Consider the following 23443-nt stretch of genomic DNA (forward strand, 5'->3'; position numbering starts at 1 on the left):
AGCACCGGGTGTGGGGGGGAAGCCGGACATCCCCACCCCGCTGCCGGAGCCCGTAAAAGTCCTGCTCCAGGTGAGGCTCGAACTCACAACCTCGGCATTGCTCCGCGTACTGCCCTATAAGTACCGCGCGCTGACCGATTGCGCCACTGGAGCGCCCGCTGCGGACCGCGCCCCCTCCCGGCTCCCAGCCCTGCGGCCCCCCCGACCTCCCCCTGCACCCCCCGCACCCCCCGGCTGCAAACCCTGCGCCCACCCCTGCCGCAAACCCTGCTCCCACCCTGGCTGGGAACTGTGCCCCCCCCCCTTCCTCTCCAGCTGGATGCAGAGCCTTCCTCCCCCCCTGCTGCAAAGCCTTCACCTACCCCTGCTCCAAACTTCTGCCCTGCTGCAGAGCCTTCATCCGCCCCTGCTGCAAAACCGTCACCCACCCCTGCTGCAAAGCCTTCACCCACCCCAGCTCCCAGCCCTGCTGCAGCTGCCTGTCCCCCTGCCCCCCTGTCCCCCCCCTGCCCTCCCCAGCACCCCCCGGCTGGGGACACCGCTCACCTCCTCCAGGTCGTCCCCAGGCCCCGCTCTCCTGCCCAGCGCGGCCTCGTCCGGCGGGTGCCGGGGCAGGGAGTACATCCAGGCCCAGAGGTGGCCGGAGGCGGCGGGCAGGAGCGTGGCACCGAGGCAGAGGAGGGCCAGGGCCGGCTGCATGGCTGCTGGGGGAGCTCGGCGCTGGGGTGCTCGGCGCTGGGGCGCCCGGTATTTGTAGCCCGTGGCCTATCTGGGCCCCCGCTGCTAAAACTGTTTGCCCACCTAATGGGGAAGGAGGAGGCAATCAGGGGTTAAGGGATTAACATAATTGCCAGCCTTCCCCTCGCTGGGGGCAACAGCCCCAAAGCAAACGGCCCCCTCGGAGCAGTCTGGCCCCGGCGCCTGCTCGGCTCCAGCCCCGTGCTCTGGGCCCATGGGGGCTGCGCTGCCCCGGAGCCCCCCCACGCACTCGGCATCCAGGGGTGACGAGCTTTGCACCTTCCCTAACGGCGCCGCAAACGAGGTGTTTGCTGCCTGCCCCTTATCTCCCCGCCGTGCTGAGCAAACCCGCAAATGGGCTCCCCGGAGCGGGTCCCCAGACGGTGCCACCGCCGCGTCCCCAGGCGTGCGGGGGTCTCAGCTGGGGCTCCCCCGGTGTTCCCCCCCCCCAGACCCCTCCAATACACTTCGCAGTGGGGAGAGCCCCCCGGGGCTTGTTCCTGGCGGCTGTCCCAGCTGGGAGCAGGGGGGGGTTGTCACTGGGGGTCAGAGGGGAGCGGGGTGCACCAGGGCCACCCCTCCTACGGGTTCCTCCTCGGGGCCTCCATCCCCAAGCTCCTGCTGCCCCAGGTGACTCCCCCTGCCCCCGTGCCTCAGTTTCCCCATGCGTACAAGAGACCCTGAGGGGTGCTGCAGCGACGCGGGGCAGCTCTGGGAGGGGATCCCCTGGAGCAGTGGCTGCAAACCCACAGCAGCTGCTGGCACCGGGGCGACCCAAAAACCTCGCTTTGCCTCGTGCCGGTGCTGCGGGCCAGGACCCCCCCCCCAGGCCGCCCCCGCACGCGTTTGCGCAGTGGCTTAGGGAGCAAATATTAAATATTGACCCGGCCTCCCCGGGGACAATCCCGGCCGCTTCCCCATCCGCCTCCCGCTGGGTGCTCGCCCCGGCGCCGCCTCTGCTTAATCCCCGCACCGCTCGGCACCCCCCAGCCCTGGTGGCTTGGGGGGGGGGGGGGGGGGGCAGAGGGGAGGCTCGGGGCTCCCCCAGCACCCAGCAGCCCGCACAGCCCGGGTTTGGCTTTGCCACAACTTGGGGTTCGGCTCCTTCCCACTCCAGCCTCTGCTGGCTCCGTGTGGCCCCGAAAGCCGCGACCGCAGGTGACAGTGGGGCATGGACCCCCCCCCCTGCCCCCCCACACCCCCGTGCGGGGGTCCTGCTTGTGTGTGCAGGTGAGACAGTGCGTGTGCAGGTGTGTAAGTAAGTGTGTGTAAGTGTGTGTAAGTGTGATCAGTGTGTGCAGTGTGTGCAGTGCGCAGTTGCGCAGTTACAGAAGTTGCACGGTGCAGGCTGCAGGCACCAGAGCAGCTCTGCAGGCAGCTCCCAGCAGAGGGGGTATAGCTCAGTGGTAGAGCATTTGACTGCAGATCAAGAGGTCCCCGGTTCAAATCCGGGTGCCCCCTTCTTTTTGGGGGGAACCCCCCCCTTTTTGCACCCCCTTTATTTGCTCCCCAGCAGCAGCAGCAGCAGCGAGGGGACGTGGCACCGCATCGCAGCCCGCTTCCTGCTGCCTCTGCGGCGCCGTGTCCCCGTTACGGGACACTTCTCTCTCTTGCCGAAGGACAGATCCAGCTCGCCGGGTGCTGAGCACCTTCCCCACCCCATGGGCTCCCAGGTGTGCCCCCCCCGGGGCCGGGCATTGCCCCCGCTTCCCCTTCCAGGCAGCCGAGCAGCCGCAGGGCCCCGCAGCTCCGCTGCATCCCCGGGGCTGGGCGCAGGGCTGGGGGTCGGGGTCACCCCAAGGCCCTCAGCACGGGGAGGGAGAGCACCCAGCACCTGCCCCAGCACCCCAGGGTGCTCCTGTCCCGCTTTCCCCCCTCTTCTGGGGCTGAGCCAACCACTGGGCACCCAACTGAGCCCCCAGCTGCTGCCCAAGTCACGGTGCGGTCACCACACCCCGAGCACAGGACCAGCACCTCGGGTGGCTCCGGGGCCCGCAGGGCCGGTGACGCCCCTGACCCCGCTTCCCCAGCCCAGTTCCTCCTGGGGAACCCCCAACCCCCCCAGGAATCATTTTTCCTGCAAAGGGGGGAAAAACAGGGGCTTGGGAAGGAAACCCAGCCCTGCGTTCCGAGGGTGCGCTCCTGGTACCTTGCACCGTGACCATCGGGGTCAGGTCCCAGCCGGGGGGGGGGAGCAGGGGGCAAGGGCTGGGGGGGGGGGGGAACCTGGGCCCCCCAAAACAGCGGCTGCGATCGCTGTGCTTGTTGTCCTCTTGCTGCTTGTCACTAGATGGCAGCTGGCCACGTGCCGGGCCGTGCGTGCCCCGTGCGCTGCTTTTGGGGGGCCGTGGACCCCCCCTGGGGCTGGGACAGGCTGGGGAGGGGGCGAGAAGATGAGCAAAGGGGGGGGGGGCTCAGCCCCAGCACCCCAGCACCAGGCCACTGCCCCTGGGCTGCCTGCGGTGGGGACGGGGTGGTGGCACTCGTGGGCTCGGTGCCACCTGTGCCACCCTGCAGGGCTGGTGTCCCCCCCCCCCCCCCCCCCAGGCCCTGGAGAAATGTTTCCCTGCGGAGAAATGCCCCGGGGACGAGCACGGGCACCGGGACGGGCGGCACCTGCTTGGCTGATTTTTTAATTGCGGCAGGGGGAGGCCGTGCCCGGTGCCATCTGTCACCCACATCCGTCTCTGCCACGATGGGGGGGCTGGGGGCGCGGGGCTCTGCCCCGAGACCACCCCAGGATGGTCCTTAGGGGGCAGCCGGTGTCGAGGGGCTGCGGGACCGGGGCCACGGAGAGGACGAGGAAGCCGGGTGCTGGAGGAGGCCACGAGGGGCCTCGAAGTGCTGCACGTGCAGGAGGCCGCGCTCCCACCCGTGGGTGCAGGTGCCCGCCTGTGTGTGCACGGTTTGGGGTGCACGCATGGTTTGGGGCACACGAATGGTTTGGGGTGCGCACACAGCTTGGAGTGCATGGTTTGGGGTGCACGAACAGTTTGGGGTGTGCACATGGTTTGGGGTGTGCGCATAGCTTGGGGTGCACGCACGGTTTGGGGTGCACAGTTTGGAGTGTGCACACAGTTTGGGGTGCATGCACAGTTTGGGGTGCACAAATGGTTCGGGTGCATGAGCGGTTTGGGGTGCGTGGTTTGGGGTGCACACAGTTTGGGGTGCTTGCTCGGGGTGCAAGCTCTGTGCGCCCCGTGTGTGTTTGGGGGGGGGGGGGCAGCCCCTCTCCCCTCCTGCCCGCGCTGCTCCCCCCCGACCCCCCGACGGCTGCGGGAGCCCCGGGCCGGGGAGAGGCTCCGGAGCCCCCCGCGGCACCCCCGGCCCTGCCCCGGGGCACCCCCGGCTCCATCCCCCGGGGCCGGGCGCTGCCTCCGGCCCCCTGCCCACCCCCGGCCCCACCCCCGGCTCCACCCCCGGCCCCTGCCCGGGCTCCGGTTCCCGGCTCCGACTCCGGCGGCGGCGGCTCGGGGGGGTGCCGGCGGCTCGGGGGGGTGGCGGCCCATGGCGGGGCGCTGAGCCCCCAGCACAGCCGGGGCCGCGATGCGCTGGGGGGGCCTCATCCTGCTCTGCTTGCTGCCGGGCCCGCGGGGCGCAGGTAGGGGCCGGGAGCGTGCCCGGCCGGGGGGAGGACGAGCTCCGGGGTGGGGGGGAACCGGAGGCGGTGCGGGGCTGAGCTCCGTGCCCGCGGTCCCGCGTGGCCGTGGGCTGCGGGGGGGCGCCGCGTCCCGGTGCCGCAGCCCCCTGCCTGCCGCGGGGGTCCACGCGTGTCCGTGTCCCCTCCCACCCCGTGCCCGTGATGTCCCCGCACCGGCGGCACGGTGGAGGCGTGGGGCTCCCCCCCGTGGGGAAGGGGCTGGCGAGCGCGCCCCCGACCCCCGGAGCCCCCCTGCCCGCCGGGTCCGCCCCGCGCCCCCCCTGCCTCAGTTTCCCCTCCCGGAGGGGTTGGGGACGGTCCCTGCGCGATGGCTCTGGGGGGGGGGCACCGGGAGCTCATTTAGGCAGCAGTGAGCCCCCGGCAGCCCCGAGCCCCCCCTCAGGGCAGCAGCTCCTGGCCCCACGGGAGGTTTTGGTCCCCCACGGGAGGTTTTGCTCTCCCACGCGTCCCGGCTCTGTCCCTGCCGTGGGTCCCCGCGCCGTGGGCGAGCGCGTGCCGGCGGCGCTGCCCACGCCGTGCGGAGCTGCCAGGAAACCTCGTGAGCCTCCAGAGCTGGTCCCAAGCAGCTTCCTCATCCCCCCCCGCCACGTTCTGGCCTTGGCAGCCCCCCCGGGGCAGGGATGCAGCAGGCAGGGACTTGGGGAAGGGGCTGCCGGGGTGGGCGCCTGGAGCCCCCTGGTGCCCCCCCCTCAAGCACTGGTGCGCGCAGGGTGGGAGCCGGGCAGGGGGCAGCTCTGTTGGTGGTTTGCCTCTTTTTGCCCCCCCCGTCCTTGTCCTCCCCTGCCCGTGGCCCCCCCGTCCCTGTGCCCCGTAGCCACCCCTGACCCAAGGTGCCCTTCCCTGCGTCCCCATCACCGTGCTGCTCGCTGGGGCCACCGGGCTCGTGCCACCAGGCAGAAGCTGCCCTGCTGGGGGGGACAGGGCTGGCACCAGCCTGACCCCACGCTGACCCTTCTTTGTGCCCCCCTCCTCTCCCAGGACGCCCCCCCGGGAGCCCCGCGGCGGGCGAAGGGCGGCTCGGAGCTGGGGAGCCCGCGGCGGGGCCGGAGGGGACCCACATCAGCCAGGACCTGGTGGGGCGCAGCCTGGCCATCGACACGCTGCCGGCCAACGAGACGCGGATCGTGGTGAGTCGGGGACCTGACGCTGCCCCCTGCACCCCCCCGAGGCAGGATCCGGCCCCGCCACTGCCCCGAGCTATTTCCAGGCTGGGCAGGGAGCTGGCAGAGATGCTGGCCCTGATTTAACGCGTGGGGCTGGATCCTGGCAGCACGGGGGGGGGGGGTAATTACAGCCTGCTGGGGAGGCGGCCGTGCCTGGGGGCTGCTCTGAGCCCTGCCAGGTCCCCGGGGGCACCCAAGGGCCAGCCCTGGGCTGGGCAGCTCGGGGACGCCCCGCTCGCTGCGGTGCCACGTTGCAGCGGGGATGCTGCTGGGGGCTGCAAGGGGCTGTGCAGGGCCGGGGGGGGCTCTCGCACTTTTTTACGGCTGCTGGTGGAATTATGTGGCAGCAGTGTCACCGCTGGGGGGGTGGCACCCAGCTCTCGCCCCTCGGCTGTGCCTAACTCGTGGCCCGCAGTCAGCTCCCCGCTGTTTGTGGGGGGGGGATGCGGGGGTCCCCAGGCTGCGATGGGCTCGGAGCGGGACGCTTTCCGTGGGATGAGGACCCCGCTCTGGTGACTCGTGACTTGTTCTGGGGTTGCTGCTGGCAGCCGACTGTGGATTCAGTGGGATTAGTTCACGGAGGAGGTGGTGCAGGAGAGAAACGGTGGTAAAACAGAACTGAGCCCCTGGTAAAGGGACCCCCGGGGAGCTCTGCGGGGGCCCTGCAAACCCCGGCGGGACTGGGGAGAGAGGGAGAGCAGCGGAGGAGGTGGAAGGTGAGCGAGGAATTGTTCTGAGGGGCTGCGAGGACGAGAGAAGCGATGGGAGAGGGGGGCGCAGGGCGAGGGGGGCGCAGGGAGCGTGGCTGCAGGGCTGGGGGGCCCCGGGCTGGCTCCGCTCCGCTCCAGCTCCCGCCCGGCCTCGCTCATTGACCAGGGCTGGGGATGGAGAGGGGCCAGAAGCCAGGAACATCCCCGATGTGGAAGTGTTTTTAAATCCCAGCCCGAGCAGCCCAACCACAGCACAGCACCGAAGGGCGCCAGGAAGCCGCAGGGAGGGCGCGGCCGCGCTTGTGGGTCCCGGTGAGGGGAAGGCAGCGATTTCCCGGGGCTTGGCGGTGTCGGGGGGCGAGCAGCACCCGCCCCAAGAGCAGGGCCATGTTCCAGGCCAGGGACACTGCTCCGCTGCCAGTCCCTGCCTCTCTCTGTGCCCCAGCTGCTGGAGCCCTTTCAGAGAGCCTCTCGCCCCCAAAACGCTTCGGGTTCGGGGCGCAGGAGCCGTGCGCTCCCGCGGCGCTGCGCTGCCCCTTGTTTGTGTGTCCGAACCTCTCCCAGTCCTGTAAGCAACGCGAGGTGACAGGCTGGGACACCCCAGTGAGTCAGCGATGAGCTCAGGAGCTCGGCAGCCAGCTCCTCCGCGCTCCCATCCTGGCTCCTTCCCCCCCGGTTTATTGGGAACACATTGGGCAGGCGCGGGGGCCGCGGGCGGCGAGGCTTGGTGCGGGGGCGTGGGGGTTTTGGGGACAGCACCGCTCTGTCCTCACATCCCAGGGCCCCCAGAACCTTTGCACGGGGCCGTGTGCTGGGATGAGCCAGTACCGGCACAGCTCCTCCGTGCCTCAGTTTCCCATCGGTGCCAAAGGGGCTCCCCAGGCTGCGTCCGTCCCTCTGGGACAGAAACTGGGGCTAAAACATTGGATTGCTGTAAGGGACGAGCTGGGGAAGCTTCCCCTGGAACCAGGACCTACGGGAGGGAGAGGAGGGCAGCAGCTCTCCCTGACTTCTGCTGAAGCAGAGAAATTGCACGTTACGGGGCTTCTCTGATAGCACTTCCACTTTGTTCCTTACAACCCCCAGAGACCCTGCGGCGGTGCGCTGGGAAATAACAAGGCTGTGTAGGGCCGGGCCTTTTCCTTCTTTTTTTCCCCCTCCAACCCATTAATTCTTGGGCTGACGTCTCCTTCCCTGCCTGCAGCGCCTGGGTTTGTGAAGCTGGGAGTGGGCTGGGGGGGTGCTGGGGGCGAGGGCTGGGGTCGGAAGGGGCTGAGCAGCACGAGGGCAGCACGCGGGGACGAGCGGCGAGCACGGCGGTGTGCCAGCATCTGGCACGGAGCAAAGTTTTCCCAAGGAAAATGAGGATGCTTCCCACCCACCCCCCCCCGGCACGACCGCACCGCCCTGACAAGTGGCGGCTCCCGGCTGTGTCCCCAGGGGGCTGCGGCCCCCCCGGAGCTGTGGGGCAGACAGCGGGAGCCCCGGGGTCCCTCTGGCTGGGCTTGGTGAAGGTGCTCGCCGCCCCTCAGCTGCGTGCACCGAGGTCGGTCGTTTCCTCCGGGCCTTGACGTCTTCATCTGTTTGCTTTGCGCCCGGTGGTCGCTTCAGCTCCAACTTCCCGCCAGGTATTTTCTTCTCGGGACGGCCGCATCTGCTCTGCTGAAGGCTCCCGTGAGCCATGGCCCCTCTCCTGCCAGCCAGCCCCTGCTCCCTGCCATGAGCCGGGCTCGTGGCTCCTCTCCGCTCCTTCCCCAGGCGCTCCGCACCCCCCGGTGCCGGCTTCCCGCGGGGAATCGCTGCGCTGCTGTCACCGCTGCGCTGCACCGGGCTCAGGGCTCCGAGCTGTGCCCGGGGGTTTTGTGTCCCCCCGGGGAGCAGCCGCGCTGACGCCGTCCCCTGTCCCCCCCCCCGCTGCAGGAGGACAACCACAGCTACTACGTGTCCCGCACCTACGGCCCGGGGGATGCGCGCCTGCGGGGGCTGTGGGTGGACATGGCAGCGGCCAACAGGAGCCACGTGAAGATCCACGGGATCCTCTCCAACACGCACAGGCAGGCCTCGGTGAGCCCCGCGGGACCTGGCGCAGCCTGGGCTGTCCCCGGGGTCCCTTCTCCCAGCAGGGATTTCCCTGGGGGCAGCTCGCCGGGGGGGCGGCAGCAGCTCCTCCACGTCTCCTGGTGCAGACCAAGGCGTGGGAAGCGTTTGGTTTTCCCCAGAGCCAGCCCTGGGGGGCGGAAGGGGGCGAGCCGTGGGTGCTGGGTGCCTGCTCCCATCCCGCTCCCATCCCTCCACGCACCGGCTCCAAGGCAGGGCAGAGCCGATGCCGATGGGCATGAACCCATCCCGGTGCCTGCACCCCAAGGTTTTCCACCACCTGACTGCCGTTCTCACCCCCCTTTTCCTCCGCAGAGAATCGTCCTCTCCTTTGACTTCCCCTTCTACGGCCACCTCCTGCGGCAGGTGACGATCGCCACGGGAGGTGAGCTGGGGGCGGCTGGCGCGGCGTTCCCATGGGACGGGGGCTGGACACAGCCCCGGTTCGAGCTACGACCTCGCGGCCCGCTTCACCCTCCTCTGCCCCCGCAGGGTTCATCTTCATGGGGGACGTCATCCACCGCATGCTCACGGCCACGCAGTACGTGGCGCCCCTCATGGCCAACTTCAACCCCAGCTACTCCCGCAACTCCACCGTCCAGTACCTGGACAACGGTGAGCGCTGGTCCCGCCGCCTCCTCGTGGAACTGGGCGAAACTCAGCTCTCGGACCCCGATAACGGGGCTGGAGCTGGGTGGGGAAGGGGGATGGAGCAGCGGGGGCTGTTTGGTACCTGGGGACGCCCGGTGGGTTTGGGTAGGGGCGGCTGGGGTGTTCAGCAGGGGCTGTGCTCGGGGGATGGGGATGAGGTGTCGGGGAGCTTCGCAGGGACACGACGGTAAACGGGGCTGCAGGGACACGGGGTGAGGAGAGGCAAGAGGGTGACCTGCTCTGGTCTGCCCCCAGGGACGGTGTTTGTGGTGCAGTGGGACAAGGTATACCTGCAGGGCAAGGAGGACATGGGCAGCTTCACCTTCCAGGCCGCCCTGCACAGCACCGGGAGGATCGTCTTCGGGTACAAGGAGGTGAGAGGCGGGGAGGGCACGGAGGGACCCGGGGGTCCGGCTGGGCCTGGGGGGGGAGCTGCAGGGCCCCGTGGGGATCCCGCGGGTCCGGGAACCATCGGTGCACCGAGCCTGGGCGTTCCCAGAGCCACCGAGGTGCCGGGGGCTCTGCGGAGCAGCCCCAGCCCAGAGCATGGCCGGGCTCCATCGCGCACTCTCCCCCCTGCAGATCCCGGTGCCCGTCCTGCAGATCAGCGCCACGCAGCACCCCGTGAAAGCCGGCCTCTCCGACGCCTTCATGATCCTCAACCCATCTCCCGAGGTGCCCGGTGAGTCGCTGTGGGGGGGACGGGGGCAGGCGGCTGTTGGGGTCACTCTCGGGGTGCCGGGGGTCCCCGACACCGCGGCTGCGAGGGGACAGGCATGCAGGGAGCGGGGACACCCTCGTCCTCGGGGACTTGCACAGACAAGGAAAGCAGCGCTGCTCGCAGGCACGGTGGGGACGTGAGGAGGTGCGTGGGGCTGCTTGGGGACCCCTCGTGTCCATGCCCCCCGTGCGTCTCCCATGGGGCGCAGCTCTCCGGGGTCTTTCCCTGCTCGTGGCCCCGGCCCACGGACCCTGCGCGCTCCAGGGACGTGCTGCAGGCAGAAGGGCTTCTGGCTTCTTGAGCAGCGTTCAGAATCGCTGCCAGCAGCCGAGCATCGCTTCCTGGTTTCCAGCCGATGAGGGGCAGAGCGGGTGCAAACGGGAATGGAGATGGGTGGGTGGGGTGGGCTGCGGGGAGCCACTGGGGGCAGGATCGGAGGAGCCGCACCGCTGGGGCTCCGGGGTGTCCTCAGCCTCAGATCACAGTGCTGCAGGTGGGGTTGGGACCTGCACCACCACCAGCAGGACACGGGGACCACGTGTGTGGCCACACGCTCGTTCCACGCGTGACGTGAGCTCCAGGCACAGCGTGAGCAGGACGCAAAGGCAGCTTCAGCCTCTCGGCTCCCCGACCACGCTCCTCCTGCCTCCCCGAGCTGCACCCGTGCGGCTGCTTCTGCTCGTTATTTATGGCGCCTGCCATCTGGCCCTCGTTTGTTACCCGTTCACTACTTGGTGTAAAAGCCTCAGCCCAGAGGGTTGGTGCCCCCTCCCCACCGGACTGCCCCCCTGCTCCTGCTCCCTGTGCCCGGGGTCTCGCGGACCCCTGCCCGCTCCTCCCGCCTGCGGGGAAATGCAGGGGCTGGATGAGAAAAACATCGCGAGGTGAAGAAACGAGGCTTGAAGGCAATGGGATTTGGGGGAAGAGCGCCTTGTCCTGCTCGCCTGCCGGTCCCCAGGAGCAGAGCCGAGGAGCCGTGGCTGTGCTGGAGGGGCGCTTCTGCTCAGCCCCCCTGCGGCACGGAGCCAGGGCACCGTCGTGGTGTCACCACGGGCATTAGCAGCAGATGCGTGGGGGAACCCTGAGCCCGGGAGAGACCCCTCCGGCTCCCAGGAGAGCGGGGAAAGAGAAGGAAGGGGGCAAGGTGCGAGGGAGAGGGGGGAAGTGGAGGCTGCAGAGCACCGAGGAGCTCCGGGGGAGGCTGGCGGGCCCGTGAGTCACCGCCAAGCAATGTGCTGTGCAGCTCCCTGCTTGCTCGGGGCGACGCAGGGCTGGTCCACGTCCACCTCGGCATCCTCTGGTCAGGGAGAGGGGGCCGAGAGCTCCGAGCTCCTCCTTGGGAAGAGGAGATCCGTGCCCCAACCCCAACGCCTCCTGCCCCTGCAGCCTGGCAGCCACCGCTGTCCTGTCCTGCGTCCCATTTGATTTCAGCTGGCAGCCGGCAGAGCCCCCAGTGCCGGGATTCCTGCGTGGGGCAGCGCCGTGGGGCCGTGCCCAGCCTCACGCGCAGCCGCCGCCTTTCAGAGTCCCGCCGCCGGACCATCTACGAGTACCACCGCGTGGAGCTGGACACCAGCAGGATCACCAGCATGTCGGCCGTGGAGTTCACCCCGCTGCCCAGTAAGTCGGGGGGGGGGCCTTCAGTTCCTCGTTTTCCCCTCTCAAGGGCAGCCCGTCCTGCTGCAACCATCCCCGAATCTCCATCCCTTGGTGGGCACGGGGCCCATCCTGCGCTGGTCCTGGGCATGTGCCTGCAGTTGTGCTGTTTGCAGGAGCCAGCAGGGCCAGGGGCTGAGCTGCAAACACACTTCTTGCAAAAAGAAAGAGCAAAAGAGCAAAAATAGTGCAGGGAGCATGGGTGGCTCCTTCCACCTGCCCGGCTGCTGAAGTTCCTGCTCTTTGCCCCGCACGCTGCAGGCACTTCTGCTGGATGCTGCCTCCCCTCAGGCCTGGCCACGAGGCAGTTTCCACGCCCCCACAGTCAATACTCTGGTGAAATCTGTTGAGCATCCCGCTAACCAGATCCATTTTTAGTGTTCAAAGCCAAGGATCCACGCTCACGAGGGAAAGTCGTCATGCGGTCCGTAAATACAGAGCAGGGAGTAAATCCGTCACGAGGATACCGAGGCTGTGCATCCAAACAGCCCCCCCAGGGTATTTTATGGCAACTTTAACAGCAGGCAGGGCTCCTGCAGAGCAGATCATAAATAAGCATTCTGCAGTTTTATTTTTGTTTCCTTCAGGCTTGCTATTTTGTTCCCCCTGGCAGCCAGGGCAGATGAGAGCAATGTCTTCAGAGGAGCCACGGGGTTAGCAGGCCTGGTCTCAAGGTTTTCTTCGGGGAGGGGGTGTTAATTTTTTGCCTTATCGAGGTCAGAAGGGAGGCAGGGGCAGGCGTCCCCGTGGGAAAGGGGCACTGCTGCCTTTTGGGATGGGAGCTGCTGGCGTTCTGCCTCCATCGCCGGCTCTCCCAAAACGAAGTGCCCCGGGCAGGTGCCGGCGCCTTGCTGGTTCATCTCTCCTCTCTCCTTTGCAGCTTGTCTCCAGCATCAGAGCTGTGAAATGTGCGTGACCTCGGAGCTGACCTTCAACTGCAGCTGGTGCCACGTCCTGCAGAGGTAGCGTGGACGAGTCCCTTCCCACCTCTCCTCTCGCTAACGCTTGTGTAGCTGGGAGAGCAAGTGTCACTCCAGGGCTGAGCTCCTGCGATGCCTCTATTGCTGCTGCTGGCTTTTTTTTCTTTTTTCTTTTTTAAAGTGGTTTTCCTTTTTTTTCATTAGAGCGCTGCTCTCACTGTGTCACAGCCCGTGATAAAGTGGCGGCCTGATCTCAGGTTGCAAGCAAAGCAATTAGGAGGAGACACTTCCCGGGGCTGGCGTTCCTGGTCCCAGCGCTTTGATGCAGAAGCTGAACAAGTTGGGGCGAGAAGTAAGGCCGAGGCTTTTGTCAGGGAGATTTTTGGATGGGGGAAACCGGCCCTGGCTCGGGCTGGGGCATGCAAGGAGAGCAGGGGATCACGGACATCGAGGACGGGGACGCTGGTTGTACTGGGAACACTGGCTGTGCTGGGGATGCCAGTGTGCTGCAGTCCCAGCGCTGAAGCCAGCCCGTGCCCTGCTCTCCTTCAGCTCCAGCAGAGAGCGTTTAATGAGGTTTTGCAGACCCGGTTATGTAGAGCTGGCGGCAGGGGAGGGGACCCAGTAACACACATCTTCGGCTCGCCCCGCGCCGCCCCCTCCTCTCCGCAGCCTCCCCGGGCTGCGCTCGCTGGCGATTCCTGCGACGCACCGGGCAGGGACAGGGCAGCGGGGACAGGGACGGTCCGCAGGCATCGCAGAGGTTACCCCATCAGTCAGCACAGGCTGGAGCATCCCCAGAGCCAGGGGTCGATCATTTTTCGGTGACAGTTGCCCCACTGGTAGAGGATGTTGTGCCCTCGCCGCTGAGGGATGCCTGAAAGCAGAGGTGGCTCTGGTCACGAACCCAGGCCCGGGATGCAGCGGCTTGGTCTGGGTCTGGTTTGGGCTGAAACCCCAGCGTTCGAGCACTTTATCACTCTGCTTGTTTCAAACTGACAGCATTCACAAGCCTGATCTTCTCAAATCCAGGCTGCTGTCGCTTGTGTTTGCTCTCATCACCTACAGCGCGGTGACGCCTCGGTGCTTTGCCCCAAATCCGCGCGTGCTGCAGCTGTAACCGCACGTAGGCAGCTCGGTCCCCGAGAGCTTAGGTTACAAATGGAAAGCTCGGATGGCAAGGGCTTACATGTGCTGGAAATTGCAAGCTAGAGCAAGTCCACTCCTATCGTGTTGGCTTTCAACCGGGCTGGTTTTGCAGAGCCAACGCAATCTTTCCAGGGAAGCTGGGAGGGTGGCTTCTAGGGTTTGGACTCGCACCCCGAGTCCAACTCAGTGTTTTAACCCCCCAGCATCCTTGCAGCTCTCTTCTGGGCGGTACAGTTTGCATTTTGCTCATGCTGAGCCCCCAGTTGTCACAGGAACTCTGCCACAAAAGCGCTCAGCGACTCAGCGGGACCTGAAGTTCTTTGTGGCTTCTCCTCTTTTCTTGGTTGGTAGTTGGGAAAATTGCTGCTTGTACGAGCTGAGCCCGTGTTTCGTGTTTTGGTAGTCCCCAGAGGCTTTCCAAAGGTCAGCGTACTGCTTCAGTTCCTCTGTTTCTGTAGCTGGTGTTTTCCCAGTGTCAGTTATAATTTCTTTAATGTGCTTTTCCTGTGCAGATGTTGTTGAGAAAAAAATAAAATAAAATCATGGAGATCTTGACCTTGCCCTGGCACAGAGTCCAGGGAATGGAAACTCAAACTCAGTCTATATATTTTTCCTATTCCTCTGCTTCTCTGTTTTCCTTGGAGAAGAAGCGCTGACCATTTTCCACCTCTGTAAAGAGGAACATTTGGGCCCTTCCAGCACAGCTGTATTGGAAACCCCGTCCGTGCCTTCGGAGACCAGCGTGTGTGTCATCTTTCCGCTCCTCTGCCGTTTGTCTGTACCTGCAGGCAGTGCCCGTCGGGGTAGCGTTCGGGGTTCCTGGGCAGCTCAGGGGCCGTCAGCACCCTGCACGTTGCTGCCTGCGGGGTCCCTGCCCCGCGTTAACCCCGCTTCTCGCCGCAGGTGTTCCAGCGGGTTCGACCGATACCGCGAGGAGTGGCTGTCCTACGGCTGCGGCCAGCAGGTAAGGCAGGGACCGGCTGCTGCCAGGCGCTGGGAGCGGTGCTGAGCCACAGGCAGCACCGCGGCCGCGTCCCTGCTCTGGCAACGGGCTCTCGGCTCCACTTGCCCCGTGCTGTTCTGGAACAGATGGGGTATCCCGTTAGAGACGTAGCTGTTCCTGTTACAGCAGGGCATCAGTAGGGACATCTCCTCCCTACCCATGGGGGTATCAGTAGGGACATCTCCTCCCTGCTCCTCTGGGGCAGCTAAAAGATGGCCCAGCCACACCAGCACCAGTCCTCGCCTTGCTGGTTGGTACTGGGTGCTCAGAGACCCCCCCCCCCAGGATAACGCCTGGTGCAGCCAGAGTGCTCCGGGATGGTTTTTCTTCGCCTTCTGCAGTGGGACTCTTGCTCACTCTGAAGCATGAAGAAATCAGTCCTTGGGATTTTTTTTATTTTTTTTCTGTCCTTGTTAGCACAACTGCCTCCACGTTGGATGAACTCGTTTCTTTGTCTCAGCGAGATCAGCTCGAACACAACATCTGTTTCTGCTTTGGTGCTTTGTTGTTTTGGTTTGCCTTTTTTTCCCCTGCTGAAAACTCATCTTTGTTCCCTGTTTACCGAGAGGGTTGAGCGAGGGAAAGGGAGGTCAGCAGCCCGACACCCATGTCCTGGGATGCGAGGAGGTCAGACCGTGGGACCTTGCCATTGTCATCCCCTAACTCAGTGGTCCCCAAACTCTTCCTCCTGTTCTCCAGCCCCTTCCCCTCCAGTTCTGGCACCCCGCACCACGTCCCCTTGTCCCATGCCAGTATCCGAAGCCCAACCAGCCCTCAGGCCGGGAAGCCCAGACCTTACTGCTGGCACCCTGGTGCTCGTGCTGGAGGATTTCTAGGGCCACCAGCCGCTCCGTTTCCTTTTCAGTCTGATGAGAAGAGCTGCGAGGATTTGGCAGAGGACGACCACTACTCAGCTCCCCCCAGCAGCTCGCTCTCGCCGCTGGAGGAGGACGTCGCCGCCTCCACCTCCTCGCTCTTCGTTGACGGCCTCACTACGGAAGGTACGGGGCGATGGGGCCAACCCCTGCGGCACGGACACCCCATCCCCAGGGACCTCCGTTCCAGACCTCGTAAAGCCAGGCCATGTCCACCCAAGTCCCCTACGGAGGTGTCCGTCCGAGCAGGGGGGCAGAGGTGGGTGCTGGTGGCAGTGGGAGAGGGAAGGAGCAGCCCAGGAGGTGAGACCCCGACGGGAAAAGGGACGGGGCATCCCCCGGTGCAGCGTTACAGGTGCATCGCTGCCTTTTTGTGCTTCGTCGAGGTCTGAGGAGGCGACAGACCAAAGCATAAGCCCCTGGTGGTCGGGCTCCCAGCACCGTAACGGAGGTTAATGCTGCATGCGGGGGCTCACGTTTCTGATGTGCTTGGTTCTTGCTCAGGGCTGGCAGAGCTGTCAGCCTGGCAGAAACACAGCAGAGACGTGTGATTGCCCTCTGCTCACGAGCGGTGCTCGTCCCAGCATAGGAAGGCTCCAAATAAAGCCCCGTCCTCCCCCCGGGACACCCCTGTTCTGAAGCTTGATAATCCTATTAGCGCAGGGCTCGCTCCTCGGGTACTAGCGGCAGGTATCGCTTCAATTTCGTTGCTTAATAGTCCCTAACGCAAACTGCTAATTAGAATAAATAGAAAGGAACATTAGTAATTGTCCTTCAGCGATGGGAAGGAGCTGGCAGGGGGAACGGAGCGCCTGGCTGACGGAGTTGACTTTGAAAGGAGCAATTAAAGGAAGGGGGAGTGCGACACCACCACGGAGATTATTTCCCAACTCATCGCCAATTCTTGGAAAAAGAACAAGAGGCTTTCTGTGACGTAGTCAAGCATGAAGTTAATTTGTAATCTTGGAAGGAAACAAACAGCCAGCTGCACCAGGCAGCGAACTTTATCTGGAGCAGCGCGGCGAAGGCAGAAGCCAAGTGGAGGCGTGGGTCCACCCCTCGAGGCCAGCCCAGGCGTGGGTCCTCCCTCGAGGCCAGCCCAGCCGTGTCCCTGCGTGCTGGGGATGCTCGTGGTGGTGCCTCGTGGCCGAGCCCAGCGTGAGCCCGGTGGCAATGGTTCTGGCTCAGGGCTTCGGCTGGACTCTCGAGGGCACAGTGGTGGGGAGCACCAAGACCCAAAGCCTTGTACAAGCACATCCTGGTGCTTCCAGAGTGAGATTTTTTTTTTTAAAAAAAAAAAAAAAAGGAAAGAAAATAATTGGATTTTGGGCCCCCCATGGAAGGCGTCCACAGAGCAACGTCCCCGTGATTTATTGGGGCTGTACTGGCAGCACGGCACAGCAAATGCTGTCGTCTGAACGTGAAGTCATCCCTGACTATTCTGCCTTGCACACCAAGCATATTTAGGCTACTAAAGACTGTTAAAGACACATAAAGACTGTTTTCCTCAGATGTTTGTGCTCCAGGTGCCACCTTTGTGAAGGAAGATAAACCACGAGGCACGTGCTTACACCATTGTGTTTTTTTCTCTGGGTGCCTTTCCCTTCCATCATATTCCGAGGCTGAAAACTAAGTAAATGTGTAATTGCTGTGTAAACACTGTGCCAAGAGGTGTGTGCTGGCAGCATCCCTGTTACAGAGGGATAAAAGAGGGTGGGAAGCACGGAGACTATTTCAGAAGGCTCTTAACTTCTTTGCTGTTGCTTTCTTTCAGATGACACAAAGCTCAATCAGTATGCAGGGAGCGAAGGTAAGGCCCCGATTTCCTCTTCAGCTGCTCCCACTCTGCTCCAGGTGGGAACAGGTTATACTGACATCAAATGCAGAGGAGAGTTATGATCAGCCAGCTGGGTGGACAGGCGAAAGTGAGATTGTAACGATGTAATCAAGATAAGAATCCCATTGTCCTTACCTTAATACCGTTTCAGGCTGTGAAACGCGAAGGTTGGGGCCTAGCTGTTTTGCCCTGATGCTCTTTTTGCTTCTCCCACTTTCTCAGTCCTGCCAGGCGCACCACGATGATGAGTTTGCTCTTCCCATGCGACTGCCTTTCTTTGCATTTTTTTTTACATGAACAGAGTCAAACAGTTGTGCCAAAGAGCGCTGTAAAACTCAAATACAGAACATGTCCTTCAAATACAAAAACGTGGATTCTTTTTGCAGGTGTGGGAAGCAGCCTCCCAGCCAAGGACGCAGGCGCCCCGGTTCACACCGGCACGATCGTGGGGATCGTCCTGGCCGTGTTGCTCATCGCAGCCATTATCCTCGCTGGGATTTACATCAACAGCCACCCCACCTCGAACGCCGCCCTGTTCTTCATTGAGGTGAGCAGAGAACCTTTCCCCGGCCGGTTTGCTCTTTGCCATCAGCACCAATCCTGCCCTTCCAGAGGCGGGCAGGAGGAGAGGAGAGGAGAGAGAAACTTGGATAGCTCTCCCATCCAAGTTTCTTTCTGTGGCCCTGCAGTCCCAGCCAATCTCCCAACTTCCAGCTGATGATGCTTTAAACTTAGGCTCCCTCCCTCCCACGCTGTTTTATTTTGCACTCCTTCATACCCTCCCTTTCACACATTGCCTTTTCTCCCCATACAACGTTAGACATTCCCACCTGCCTCCCTCCACAAGCAGTTGTACGTGGGGGCCTTGGTTGGAGCCGTGACTTAACGGCGATCGCTGCCTCTTGAATTGCCCAGCTGGATTTTGTTGACTAAAATTGTCAGACTTTGCTGATAGATGTCATGCCATCAGCTACCGTGTGAGCGGTGGCGTGAAGGCTCTAAATGGAAGAATTTAATTCTCGGAAGGATGGGGGGGGGGTCCGACAGTCTCCATCTGCTGCTAAAAGCCAGGCGAGCGCTTGGTGCAGGCTCCCGAGGCAGGCAGCAGTGGGCTGAATCCTGGCACAGGAGCTGCTGCGGAGGGAGGGAGCAGCACGTGGCCCTCAGCCTCTCACTGCTCGCCGGCTCTGTCCTCGAGCCCTTCTCTTCCCTCCGGCTGTGTCCTCGGAAGGGCCAGGCTCTGCAGGCTCAGTCTCCCTGCCCTTTACCAGCTCAGTACCCGAGCACCTGGCAGTGTTTGGTGCATTTTTTCCTCGCAGCACCCGGCTGAGACTGGGCAGCGCTGCTGTCCCCGTGCTGCTGGTGGAGGGGAAGCACGGGGGGGATGTGTTTGTGCTCACACAGCCAGCTCTTGGCATCCCCAGCCCCCTTGTTCTGGGGCTGAAGTGAGCTTTTCCTTCAAGTTTCCCCTTCCACCCACTCCCCATCTCAGCCCTACCAGTGGGTCAGCTCAGCGTGACCGCTGCGTCGTAATGCGCTCTTGAAAGCACAAAGCGATTCTTCTTTTGTTAATAAAAAGCTGAGCTTCCACAAAGCCAGCATTATTCCGGGCTGAGCTGCCCCCTTTGCAGCAGGCCCGGCGCGAACGGCCGCCTCGCAGCTCCTGACGGCTCCTTGTTTCTGCCCGCAGCGGCGGCCGCACCGCTGGCCGGCCATGAAGTTCCGCAACCACGGCAGCCACGCCACGTACGCCGAGGTGGAGGCAGCCGGCCACGAGAAGGAGGGCTTCGTGGAGGCAGAGCAGTGCTGAGCGCTGCTTCCCCCCCCTCCCCGCGCCTCTGACCGCCACGTCCCACGCCTTGGGGGTCCTCTGTTACCGCAAAGTCTTTCCCCTCCTGGAAAAGAAAGAGCAAAGTAGAGGAAAGCGACCGAGTGGAGCGTGAAAGGAAGGAGCCGGGGCGATGTGAGGATGGGACCTGCTGGGATTCCTCACAGGACAGCAGAGCCTGAAGCGGTGGCAGTGGCGGGACGCTGGGCTCTGCCTGCAGCCCGGCTCCGAAGCCCTTCACGTGTCAGTAGAAAAGAGCGCGGCCCAATTTTTAGCTTGGCTCCGGTTTTTGTCTCCTGGTTGGGTTTTCCCCACCTGTGTGGGGCTGACCTCTCTGCTCCTCCACCAGGACCCTTGATGTGGGCCACATCTCGGCAGAGCCCCCAGTTTTCCCCCGGGGCCGCGTGCTGCCCCCCCGGCTCTGCTGGCACGCGGCGAGGTGAGGCTGGGACGGCGACGGTGGCGGCTGCAGGGCTGTAAGGTTGGCTCGCCAGGGCTCACCTCTGTCCCTTCCCCTCTCCCCCAGCTCCCTCCCTTTCTCCTTTCCCTTCTTTTTTTTTTTTTTGGGGCAGGCAGCGATTAATTTTGTCTTCAGGGCTGAGAAGCCTCCTGGCTTCATCTTCATCCCGACTCCGCGCCTCCATGGCTTCCATTCCCTGCCCTCCTCTCCCGTCCCAGTAACAGCTGCTTCCCCCTGCTCCGGCAGAAAGGGAAACCCGATGTATTTTAAAAGCAAAAACCCCGCTGAGGATTCACCTTCAGGATGTTCATGAGCCCGTGGCTCTGATGCACTTTCTCGCTTCCAATTAGTTTCCGCAATTACTAACTACAAACTTTACCCTAAAGGACTCAGAGAGCGAAAAAAATATCTTAGATTTCTTCAAGACATATCTTCACAGCACAGCTGCTAATCCAGCAGGAGTGGGGTAGGTTTTAAAGGCAGAGGATGGGGACAGAGCCCGAGCAAAAGCTGTGTGCTCCCATGGGCTACATCCCGAGGTAAACCCTCCTTCATAGGAGCGTCCCATAAATAAAACACAAAGGCCTTACATGCCTTGATACATTGAAAATCTGGAAAATGCCTTGTTAGCATCATAGTATTCAGAGCCTTGAGTCAGTGGATTTTTTTATTTTTATTTCGTATTGTGTCTGTGATAGGCCCTGGTCTGCATTGGTACCGATACTGTGATTCCAGAATCTGACCCTACCTAAGGGCTTCAACACCAGACCTCTCAGGGTTGTTCTGCTCCTTCTGTGCAATCAAATCCCAGACTAATCTGCAGAAATGCTTATCCCACTTCCACAGCCACCAGCCATAGCAGGATTCGTCCCTAAACTGAGGAAAGGTGGTATGAAAAAGGCAGAGTCCAAAGTCCAGTGTCAGGTAAAGTTTAATTTCCCCCACCAAAAAAAAAGGTGTTGGTTGTATGGGCTTTTCTTTTTTTTTTTCCCCTCCCCTCTTGCTCCTCAGTTATTTATTCTGATATCATCTTTGGTGCATATTTTATCCACTGGCTGGTTCAGCTGTCACTGGTGGTGATTACTGCCAAAGGCATGGTCTGTCTAATTAATGTCTTCCTTCTCATCTGCTGAATTTATATAGCCATTAAAGATAAATATGGATGCTTTGTGGCATTTAGACCCCAGATTATACTTCCTCATGTGTAGCCACTAGGGAGACTTTTGCTGCATCTTATTATGGCATAAAGGCACCAAAATGCTCTAACAGGGTAAGTCAGACCGAGCCGTGCCAAGCTGTTATGACCCAGACAGTCTCTCCTTAGATGTATTTTGAAGATAAACCTTATTCCCAAATAAAGCTTTCAGCTGGAAAGTTGTTTTTTTTCCCTGTTTCCCTGAGGAACTCAAAGGAACGCTGTCATCTAGTTTTTTTGCCCCGGATCTGATCTTTGAAACAGTTATAAGCTGGCAAGGACTTTTTACTGGATCTTAATCTTTTCAAAAAATGGCCTTGATTTTCCTCTTTTTCTTGACATGCATACAGAATAACAGCAAGATTTTTAGGTACTCCTCTTCCTCTACAGCCCCTAGAAATGCTAGGTAACATCCAGCAAGTCTGAAATGCTGCAAATGAAAAGAAAACAGACTTTAAATAGAGTGCAATTGAGCTGTATAAATCACTGCTGCGTTACTACAGCCAGAATCTTAAAAGAATTCAAAAGAGGATCAGATCCTCAGGTGGAGAAAAACAACATCCAAGTGCCCTAGCACAGAAACGGCTGAGATGCATAAAGTATACCACAGGACAGATGCCAAATTTGGAGTCAGAAAGGCTTTTTTTTTTCCCTTTTTTTTTTTTTTTTTTGCCTTTACGCAAAGAAACAAAACAAAGCAGGATCCTCTGTATTCTGTAGTTGTGCAGTAGACGTTTGTTCTAGCTTCTCCTGAGGAGCATGGTTCGGGGTATTGTCAGGTACGGCGTTAGCAGCTCCCATTGATCCCCAGATGAGGTTAGTGCCCACAGTCATGCCCCAAGCTGAAGGTCTGGATCCCCCAGTCCAGGCTGTGTAACTGGGCAGTGCTCGGCTCCCACTGCCTGCCCTGGAGAAGCAAGGCACTTGTGTCTCGAGGACGAAGGAAAATAATCATCTCTCCTACCTCTCATGAGGTCAGCTGGGAACAACCTCTTCTGCATTTTCTGTGCTCATGTCCTTGTAGTTGAAGAGGCGGTCTATTAAATTCCAGAAAACCCAATTGCAATGTTGCTGAGGCCTAGAAGAAAGAGAAACAAATGTCCTTACATCACCAAGAGCTGCTCTCATGTCAAAGGAAACAGGAGAGCAGCACCAAGCCAAGCACATCCAGATCACAACTCCTCACCTACCTGCGCAGCTCCGACTTCAGGATGCGGGTTAATCTTGCTAGTCTCGAGTGCCGAAGCAGGAACGTGATGATGACAACTACGACATAAAAAGGTTTTGGTTTTGCTTTTACTCACAGGGCTTCTCCAGCTGTATCCCAAGGCGTTCCTCTGGATTCCAAGGCTCCCAGTACTGGAGCTTCAGAGCGGACTGTAACGTACACGTGTATACAGACCTGTCTGTTTTATAGCTCTGTCGTGGGCTGGGGCTGTCAGCCGTGCTCAGTCCCTCGCTCAGCTGGTTCCAAGGGGTGCCAAACACAAGCACCTGCTACCCCCCTCACTCGTCTTCCCAAGCACGGTGCCCTCGCAGCCTGTGCAAGGCAACTGCTGTCATCGGGCAGAAAGCGACGTCGTGGGGGGGTCCTCGGCTGCTCAGCAGCTGGGAAAACACAACGGGGGCTTCGGCACAAACCACGGTCTTGCTCCTGCTCCCACTAGAGCTGGGGCCAGACCCCCCATGTTTTTGGCATCAGTGGGAGCAGGACCCAGATCAAAAAATACTCTCCTACTAACTAAAGGCCTACTTTCCACATACTTGAATTTACAGCACAGTTGGACTGTTTGGGGGGACTAAAGGCACTTTAACTGTCTTTTAATGCAATGTATTTACTATGGATAATCTGCATGGAATAGAGTCTTATTATTAAAAATAAATCTTCCTTTTTGGACTGCTTTGTTTTCGAAATAAAAAGTGCAAAGGATTACTGGTCATGTTCTGCAAATTTCTAAGCACAGTGGGGATTATTTTCACCTTGTATGCTTTTAACAGCCGCTGTAAGAGCGCAAAGATCTTTTTAAAAGACATCGTTTGCTGGCTCAGTAATAACACATCTTATCAGGAGGTGTTCCCAGGACAGATCTAGGATAAAAACTAATGCAATTGAGGCTTGAAGCAAGACCATAATTTTCTTCTAATTTTATCTGTTTGGCTTATTTAGAATTTTAGCAGGCTTTTCAGTTTGAACAATGAAATTTGTTTTTTCCATTCAGCTTTCTGACAGCAGCTAAGTCTTTGGCTCTCTGCCCGAGTCCCAAATTATTCCGTGTGCGCACGTTCCTGTAAAGTTGTTGTCTGAGGCTGCTGGGCATCACCTGCAGCTGTAGGCTCCCTTCACTATGGTACAGTAGAGGTATGAACAGGTCAGCACAACGAAGTACCTGAGAGGAGGTTATGAGCTGTAGGAAAAGGCCCCTCTTGCACTTAGCTATGGATATCAAAAGATTAATTCCAGTGGGGGCTTTGGTAGCACCACTTCCAGCTGTATTGCACCTTGATAAGGGCAGAGCTGGAGCAGGGGCCCACTGGCGACCCTTCCCATACACGTACCTGGTGAAATGCTGCATTGTGCAGGAACATGCAGGCAGCACAGAAGCGGCAGCGCCTTGATCCTGCTTCCCATCGCCTACCAGAGGTGAGCACAAGCCCCGTTATAGACATGCAGCCAGATTCAGACTACATGAGTCTCGGCAGCCGTGGCAGCCGCTGGTATCTCAGTGCCTGGTCTCTAATTCGGGCACAGGGTGGCTGTGCTTTGCCTGTGGCTATTGCC

At 61.4% G+C, this 23443-nt stretch overlaps 1 protein-coding gene and 2 non-coding genes across 5 annotated transcripts; 2 read left to right on the top strand and 1 right to left on the bottom strand.

The window, feature by feature from the left end:
* Positions 1-62: 62 nt before the first annotated feature.
* Positions 63-153, bottom strand: TRNAI-UAU (transfer RNA isoleucine (anticodon UAU)). The gene is given in 2 exon segments: positions 63-98; positions 116-153. It is a non-coding gene; the product is annotated as a tRNA-Ile (tRNA).
* Positions 154-2127: 1974 nt separating this feature from the next.
* On the top strand, positions 2128-2199 carry TRNAC-GCA (transfer RNA cysteine (anticodon GCA)). Its single transcript has one exon. It is a non-coding gene; the product is annotated as a tRNA-Cys (tRNA).
* Positions 2200-4160: 1961 nt separating this feature from the next.
* On the top strand, positions 4161-22594 carry PLXDC1 (plexin domain containing 1). Of its 3 annotated transcripts, none has more exons than XM_066981408.1 (14): positions 4161-4339; positions 5378-5526; positions 8193-8336; positions 8685-8754; positions 8862-8984; positions 9276-9394; positions 9603-9702; positions 11173-11361; positions 12278-12359; positions 14370-14430; positions 15335-15470; positions 17119-17154; positions 17568-17728; positions 18872-22594. In XM_066981408.1, the coding sequence occupies exons 1-14, from the start codon at positions 4285-4287 to the stop codon at positions 18989-18991; spliced, it is 1545 nt and encodes a 514-aa protein (XP_066837509.1). In that variant the 5' UTR covers positions 4161-4284; the 3' UTR covers positions 18992-22594. The 3 variants fall into 3 exon arrangements, with proteins under 3 accessions (XP_066837509.1, XP_066837511.1, XP_066837510.1); XM_066981410.1 differs by having other exon boundaries at positions 11266-11361; XM_066981409.1 differs by lacking the exon at positions 18872-22594 and adding an exon at positions 18816-18863.
* The last annotated feature ends 849 nt before the right edge of the window (positions 22595-23443 follow it).

This window comes from Anser cygnoides, chromosome 22 (genome assembly GCF_040182565.1).
Source record: "Anser cygnoides isolate HZ-2024a breed goose chromosome 22, Taihu_goose_T2T_genome, whole genome shotgun sequence".
Taxonomy (NCBI): domain Eukaryota; kingdom Metazoa; phylum Chordata; class Aves; order Anseriformes; family Anatidae; genus Anser; species Anser cygnoides.